The 8,521-nt window shown below is 39.6% G+C and overlaps 1 protein-coding gene across 1 annotated transcript; it reads right to left on the bottom strand.

The window, feature by feature from the left end:
- Positions 1-2,375: 2,375 nt before the first annotated feature.
- On the bottom strand, positions 2,376-4,219 carry LOC146374173 (uncharacterized). Its single transcript, XM_084950706.1, has 5 exons — positions 4,069-4,219; positions 3,400-3,513; positions 3,035-3,103; positions 2,750-2,952; positions 2,376-2,665 (listed from the first exon to the last, which is right to left on the bottom strand). Exons 1-5 carry the CDS (start codon positions 4,201-4,203, stop codon positions 2,467-2,469), a joined length of 720 nt encoding a protein of 239 aa, XP_084806832.1. The 5' UTR covers positions 4,204-4,219; the 3' UTR covers positions 2,376-2,466.
- Between the last annotated feature and the right edge of the window lie 4,302 nt (positions 4,220-8,521).

Below are 8,521 nucleotides of genomic sequence, written 5' to 3'. Positions count from 1 at the left end.
GTGACCTCTTTTATATTACATCATTAGTTACAATCCATCACAGACCGATGTGTTATTTTTCTTTGCTATTTGAGTTTAAACTTCTTTCTGTTACGCTCATCCACCAAAATCTTGATAGAGGCAGTGAGACACCCAGTGAGGTTGGCCGATGTGTAAATTCTTTCCAACCGACATTCATCAGTCAGTTCAGTTTTCCATGGAAGACTGTACTTTATGCCGTTTAAAACCCACATGCCTCCATAATGAAACATACAACCAAAGCAGGTTAAGACAGAGTCCTACTGGCTTGGAGTTTTTTCACAGAAACAAAAAGTACTTCCTTTTTAGGCTCAGGTGTTCTCATTGTTCTCACTGCTACCTCACAGCACAGCCTGGTGGGTTGTTATTGACTGAAGATTTATGACTAGCCTTGAAAATGCCCCTTTAAACTAGTTCCCTGTAAGCATCATAGTTACAACAGCAATATCAGAGTCACACACAGCAGTTCTTGTCTGTGTGTGTGTCTGTGTATAAAATGTAAATCTGCTCAGTCCAACAACTAAAGGTCAAATCTTTCTGTGCAAAATAAAAAGGAATGCATGAAAATCATGATTTTAGTAAATTCTGATCAGGTCAAGAGGTCACACGAAAGTGGTTATCAGGTTTTTAAGTCAACTCAGGATTTCCAAATCTACCTATGATGTAGTTAGACTGGGTGTTGGTGTTGCTGCATATGACAAAACAATGAAATACTGTGTGATCGAGAGACCTTTGAACTTATCCTGCCAATACTCCTTGTAGCTGAGGATACTCCTTATTCTTTATCAGTAAACAAACAAAAAAAGGATGTTTGTCTTTTCATTAGATCAGACACAACATGCTTAAGTCTAATTAGACTCAAGTCAAAGTTAATACAAAAGCAATTCTTTGACGTATTAAAAGTCTAAAGCTTACATGTATCAAGTTTAGAGTCTTTAGAAAAAGTGACCTGTGAACAGCCTACAGACACCAAACAAATGAGACCCAGTGTTAGTCTGTTTTACACTACACATCATCCCTGTGTTGCGTGACATTAGTGCATGTAGCAAAAGCTTAATGGGCATTTTTCCTCTTGTCTCCAACATAAATGGAATAGACACGAAAGCACATACACAGAAGGACAGAAACACAGAACTACAGTTATTTGGTCAAACTACTTCTTCAGCAAACACACCTAAAGATGTACAGACACTTTACACTCTGCTGTGTATGTGCTGTGTATGTGTGTATGTGCTCAGTCCAATGTTTAACAACTAAAGGTCAAATCTTTCTGTGCAAAATTGTTTGATTGTTTGTATGGGATATTGTATTTGTTTTAAATGTTATATACCTATGTGGTATGTGACTTTTGTTGCCATGATGCCAGGTCTCTCTTGGAAATGAGATTTTTAATCTCAATGAGATTTTTTACCTGGATAAATAAAGGATTAATAAAAAAAATAATAAAATAAAAAGAAGTATAAGTAAAAGCAATTGTGCAAAACCTGACATGGAAATCATCAATTCAGCAAATATTTGTCAGGTTAAGAGGTCAAACGAAGGCGGTTATCAGGCCAATGACTCAACCAACGGTTTCCAGTTGTAGCTATGAGTGTTCACATGGGCGTTGGTGTTGATGGATGTGTTTGATGAATCATTAACATCAATGGATCAGCTCAGAGTATAGTGACATATTTTGAGAAGACAGTCAAACTATGATATCTTGTGTTACTTCATCTTATGGTGATATCTTCATCTTAAGAATGGACAGGTGTCCGTTTGTCTATCTGCAGCAAGAAGCTGAGAAAACCTGGGCAGAAACAAGATTTTGAAAAGACTGGAATGATTCTTTAAAATGCTGTCACTGGCATTCAAAATGTCTTTATTTTTCCTCTAACTTCTTCTTTATTTTTTGCATCACTTTCAACTTTTCAACAGAAAATGCCTGCTGACCTCTCAGCTTCCCCAGCTTAAGTCATTGTTAAGGGTAGAGGGACACACCTGTATATGAACACAACTACAGTTTTTTATGAGATTGACCATAAGCACATTTTTCATTGACTGCGATAGCCAACTGTGGCAACATTTTGGGAGTAATGTAAAGGCTGGATGCACAGATGAATTGACAGGTGAGAAGCTTTACGAGAGCTCTTTCTGAGATAAGAAGAGAGAGAGATTGCTTTACTCTGGTTACATTTAGTTTTTTTAGTTTTTTGCAAGAACTTCTAGAAGAGGATGGAGGCTGTAGTAGGAGCAAGAGGAGTTTATCCGAGTGGGCAGACAGTATTACGGTGAATGCAAAGTGTGAAGGTGGAGCTGAGGGGTGGTGCCTCAGCAATTTGTGTCCTGCAGATGATTTTGTCACTAATGAATTCATTTAAAAGTTTTATTTACAGATTATTTAAAGCTTATTTACACAGACTCAGTAACTGTTCTCATTTCTTTCACTGTTTCTCCGAGCTGTTCAGCTCAGCACTCGGGTTCTTTCGTAGTATCCACATTAAATTCAGGAGGACACTCTTCAACTCCGTAACTCACGTCCACGTGAAGGCGGCCGTCTTCATCAGTAGACATAATCATGGTGGGACGGTTCAGTCTCTCCCATAGCTTCTTCTTTATGAGGCGTCCCAGCTCCAAACTGTATGGACGGAGCTGTCCGTTCTCGTCTCTGTGAGAAACAGAAGAAATAGAAAATTTTAAGCCATTTTTTTTTTGTCGGGCGGGGGACAAAAGAGGTTTGATCCACACTGACCTCAGCATATCATCAACCACTTCATGGTACACCTGCTGGTACTCTTCTACTGAGCGGTTGTGGATCTGTAGAGGGCTGTCTGGCCGAGGTGCAACAGTAGAGGGTCGAAGATTGTGGGCTGTATTTGAGACCGGAGGCAGCTCAGAATCAGGGATGGTGGCTGATGGTCTTGTGAACGTGTCGTCTGCATCTGAGGTAGAGGCCTGAGGGGTGGAAGACATATAGCTATCATTTATTTGTTATCAATTTAGCACCACTGCAGAAAGTCTAGAAGAGACAGACAACCTTGGTTTTCCTCCTTTTCTGGGGAAGGATGACTGCACTTGGAGAGCGCTGGCGTTTCACTTGAGTGTGCTGTAAGTGGAAAAAGGCAGTAAGAAACAAGAACATCCTTAAGAACATCCTTTAACAATCCTGCAGAGACAAATTTCCATCAGATACATTGACCACTCTCACAGGAGATGACCCTCAAAAAGTTGCCAGATATTAAGATGTAAGAAGAGATTTAAAACATGAGTTGTGCTCTGTTGCTACTCATGATTTGATGGAAAGTAAACAAGTGTTGTAAATGGATCAAACAAGCAGAGTAGCATCGTTTCTAATATATTCACGTATTTTATCGTTTAACATTTGAGAATCAGATGTGTAACCTGCTCATCCTTGAAACACTGACACGGTCTACAGGCTCCAGGTTTTCTCCTCCTCTCTGATAGCCGTGCAGAGACTCTCTTTGCTGTGAGGCTGTCTTGGACTTCAGCAGCACACTGCAAAATTTCATACACATCAGAAAAAAGCCTTTCTAACACAGCATATGTAATAATGTCAGTTTTAACAAATTTCCTGCAACTAAATTAGATTTTCTGGAAGACTGAACACCACAGTGTTTTCCTGCCACCTACAGTTTACATGCAAACAGCAGTTAAGTGAAACTTTAGCTAAATACATAATATCAGGTTATAGTATTTCAGATTCACTGGGTTGACTTGTTTAAAACAATAAGATCCAACTGATTGGAAAGGTTTAATTACAACAGATGCAGAAAAACATTTATGCATGCATTTGCATTTGTTTTGAATTAGACTAAGTTTAGGCAACTTTGAGTGCTACCGATTGTGCTACCGAATGCACGTCGATTCACACTCTCAGGTAAATTGTAAATAAAGTAAATTGAGTAAATTGACCTTGAAAAGACTTCATTGGTTATATATTTACAATAAATACTGTTTTGTTTTTTAAGATATGAGAAAATCTTAAATCTAAACTTTCAGGCCTACAAAAATCTCAGAGGTGAAACACACTGAAAACAAATCAAATCTCACATTTTCCATGATGGAAGTCGCTTTCTTCTGGCTCTGGGAAGTTTTAGTCCTCATCAGGATGAAAATATTCTTCAATAAAACTGATAGTTTGCTAGAAATCGCTGTGTCAAAAGTGTCGAAAAGGATCTTGAGCATCAGAATGTTTGTTTAGGTTTAAATGATGAATAGACAGAAATGAGGCAACTGCAGGGGAACCATGGCAACTGTGGAACCCTGGGTATCCATGTAGTGCACAGCTGTTTTTTGTAAACAACTCGGTGTTTTGACACATCTCACCTGTGTGACTGTCTCTGACACAGTCTGACTGCATCCTCACTCACAGTGCCTGCTTTAACTGTGCTCTCAGTCTTTCTATGAAAAGCTGACTGTATTTGTGCATGTGCTTGTAGAGCCTTAAAATAACCAGCCTTATTGTTAGCCCAACAGAGTGTGGATTAAATAAGAAGAAAGCAAAAAGATACAGCCATGCAGAAATTAAAGGCTCTGTCTGCACATTAGCACACATTTTGAAAATGGATTAAGTTTTAATAGAGTAGAAATCAACAACAAACACATCTACAAACATCACAAAACTCCTCATCACATCTGTTGCACATCAAAAGCTCCTAATTTAACCTAGTGTCTTAGATTAGGGAGCGTTACCTAGAGGTTCATGTCACTGTACAGCATGTTTACCTTTGACTACTCCATAATTCAGACTCTTCATTTTGTGCACATGGCACAGCAGCGGTATCTTCATTCATGAGTATATTTAGATCTGGTGACAAAGCTGCATCTTAGTGATAATGTCCCCTAGGGATCAATAAAGTATTCTGATTCTGATGGTAATAACTGGCTGCGGTTTCTTCATATTAGACAGTTTTGCTGTTATACACAGATCAATAAAGAGGAAACATTTGGAGGTCAGCATTTTCAAGATGTGGCCAGCTCCACAAAGCTGATCTCAGCACTTGAGATCAGCTTTTTAAAGCACAACTGTTTTCGGGCCTCTTTATGTTTCAAAAGTGCGAAATGCACAGAGCTCCACTTCTATGTTGACCTTTGACTTACCGTCCAGATGTTTCAAAATCAGCATGTATAGACTTCTGTGTGTCACTTAAAGTTATTTTCTAAAATAGAGGATAAGTATCTAATGAATATGTAATGTGTTCTCTGTTCATGCGATTGCAAATCTAATTAATCAGCTGCAAACATAATATTTCATAATCAGGCAACCCTGTTGAGCTGCTGGTTCAAAGTACAGATCCATCCATTCTCTTCCATTTATCCTTTTCAGGGTCGCAGGGGGCTTGAGCCTATCCCAGCTGTCTGAGGGCAAGAGTCAGGGTACACCCTGGACAGGTCAGCAGTCTGTCACAGGGCAAACACCATTTGCACACACATTCACACCTATGGGCAAGTTACCAATTAACTTAAACCCAATAACTGCATGTCTTTGGACTGTGGGAGGAAGCCACGGTCCCCAGAGAGAACCCATGCAAACACAGGGAGAACATGCAAACGTCCACACAGAAATAGCCTGGCCTGATGATGGAATTGAACTCAGGACCTGCTTGCTGTGAGACTGAATTTCAATCATCGCTCCAATCATAGAATTGCTGGATGGATGGATGATGGATGGTGGATGGATGGATGGATGGATGTGGGTGGGGGCTCTCCTTACATTTAATGACAGAAGCCATTAACATGAGCAGCTGCAGCCAAACAGCAGTGTATGATGTAAAAGCATTACATAGCACTAACAGCACTAAACAGTTCACTGTAAAACAGAAAGCGTAACTTTGAGCTGACTTTATTACCCAGCAGTTCATGTAATGTTCTTAGATTCACTGCACAGAATCTGTGGTTCAGCCAAACGCAATCATTCAACAACAGAACAAATGTAGGCATCAATTCTTGTATTGTTTTTTAAGTTTAACTGCATTGATTCCATGCTATTAGACAAAACTTTTACTTAATTACACAAACAATCAAGATTACTAGGATCATTATACTACTGTCATTTAGTCTATGTATCAGTTCTCGGTCAATGGGAAAACAACTAATCCAGTTCTGTCTTATCCTGTTGGTATAATACAGACATGAAACTTTGACAGTGAATGGTTTACATATTAAGTGTCATGCTTATAATGTAACATACTAAAGTGATACTTACTACAAAAACATGATTACTAGTTCCACTAAAAACCACACAAAAACACCATCATAACCACAAACCACCACCAGTGAGCGTACTAAATAATTACACAGGTTAATTTTGCTCTATGTGTAACAGACCTAAAAAACAAAGGAACCAAGTGGCTGGCATAGTGTACAGAAACAACTGTACCGAGTATGGCCTGAGGTCAAAATGAGTCAAAATGAATTTCACTCATTAAAACTAACATTAATTTTCTGTAGTCTGCAGTGGCACTGGGTTCATCTGTACTGAGTCATGGGGTGATCATTCCAGTAAGGCAGCTTGGACAGTTTCATTTCAGTGGCTGCTTCTATTGGCCAGCCTCAGGCCTTAAAGAAGCCAGTCAGGTTCATCTTCACAGTCTGAGAGAAAGTCTCAGCATACAGGTTCATCTTTGTGTTGTTGTCATCAGGGAAGTCACTCATGTGGTGATACGCAGCAAACACCTTCTTAAAGGCATCCCAGCCAAACTTTTCCTGGAGCTACAGAGAAGGTAGATATGACAACAAGCCAAACTACTTTTATACAAAATTGTTGCTGTTTGTTATGTTGTTTGTTTGTTGGGAGTATTTGCCTCTTGACAACCACCAGTGACTGGTTTATTATTGTTCTAAGGGTCATGTCTACCCCTTGCTATGTAATTTTCTCCTGTATATGATGCAATTTGACTTGCTAAATTTAAAGTGTGACTGGGTGAAATGGAGTTACAGACTTTCAGTCTTATTCATATCATGCATTTTCTTCACTGTGGACCAAGCAAAATTTCTCTATAACTCTCTCACCTGTAGATATGTTTCCAGGGCAACCCACAGCTTCCAGTCACTGAGTTTCCTTCCTCCCTTGATGTATTTCTCTACTCGACTCTTTCGCTTTGCTAAAGGCAACTCGTCATGAGCCTGCATTGAACAACAATTGGAAAAAGTGCTTGTGTTTTATGATCATGTCTGATAAAGTAAATAACAGATTTTCAATCTCAACACCAATTGATTTACTCTACCTGTGCTCTGTTGAGACCCAGCACTTCTTCATGCACATACACTGACCACAGGTTGCATGTACACTCTGTGGTGTGTGGTGGGAACTCCCAGCAGCTTCTCTGTTGGTTGTGTCCCAACTCATGGATGGGACCCCACAGTTCTTTACTTTTTTTAACACCAACTAATTCAGCAGCTGAAGCATGGTGTGCCATGATAGGATAACCTGCATGCATCCAGCCTTAACCAAATAATAGAAAGTTGGTCTACAATGGGATGCTAGTACTTTTTTAAGATTACATAGCTTTGTAAGAGAACAGTGCAACATATCAAATATTACCATTCATCATTCTAACAGTGTATATATGACAGAAACATTCATTTCCTGTTTAAGTTAGGATGGAAACTAAGAATTGTTGTGATTTATAAATGTAAATGGTTGTCTGTATATGTCTCATGGACAGGCTTCATGTCATTGGGACTCTCCATAAGCAAAGCAAATAAGAAACAAGTAAATACAAAAGCTTTCAGCTGCTCCCTTTTTCACAAGGGGTCACCACAGCAGGAGACAGTGGGCAAGTATAAAACATGAAGCAAAATGCACTTACCGACAGAAATCTGCACATCTGTCACAAAGCGCTCCTTGCGGGGAAATTTGTGTGGTTTGGCAACCAGATCTGCAATGGCCCTCATCATTTCATCCCAGAGAGCAGCCACCTTGTCGGGGCGCTCCAGATCCCGAATAGCATCTGATGGTACGGTGAGGACGATGTTTTCAAACTCCAACTCTGCCCACGGTGAAGGAGCTGTGTGCAGCGTTAACCACTCAGCTGCAGTTGTTACACCTGAAAAGAGCAAAAGGGGAACAGACCCATAAATGTACTGGTTTAGAAGAGGGGTAAAGCTGTTAAAAGGTTCTTTGTTTTTTGTGCATTTGCACAAGTATCTCCAACACAAACTATAACAGCTGCATACAGGAAACCACTCACTTATGTTTACCCTGCAGGACAGGATCTGACAGGGAAAGAAGGAAAAAGAAAAGGAACCAAGGACAACTCTGATAATGCTTTGATTTATCCAGAATATATTTAGTTAAAATGTTTTCATCACAGTGGGATTGTGAAGGTTTTAAATGGGAAAAGTATGCAGCTCATTTAAATCAAAGGTTCAAAGACCTGTGCAAAGTTGTACACACCATGTGTGGTTCGACATGGTGCTCTTTCGAGTCTCATGTAAAAGAGATAACAAAGACCGCCTTTTATCAATTGAGGAACATAGCCAGAATCAGACAAGTTTTGTC

This window comes from Perissodus microlepis, chromosome 14, assembly GCF_051167445.1.
Source record: "Perissodus microlepis isolate ML-2025 ecotype Zambia chromosome 14, ASM5116744v1, whole genome shotgun sequence".
In the NCBI taxonomy this organism is placed as follows: Eukaryota; Metazoa; Chordata; class Actinopteri; order Cichliformes; family Cichlidae; genus Perissodus; species Perissodus microlepis.
This window is presented reverse-complemented; position numbering and strand designations above follow the sequence as displayed.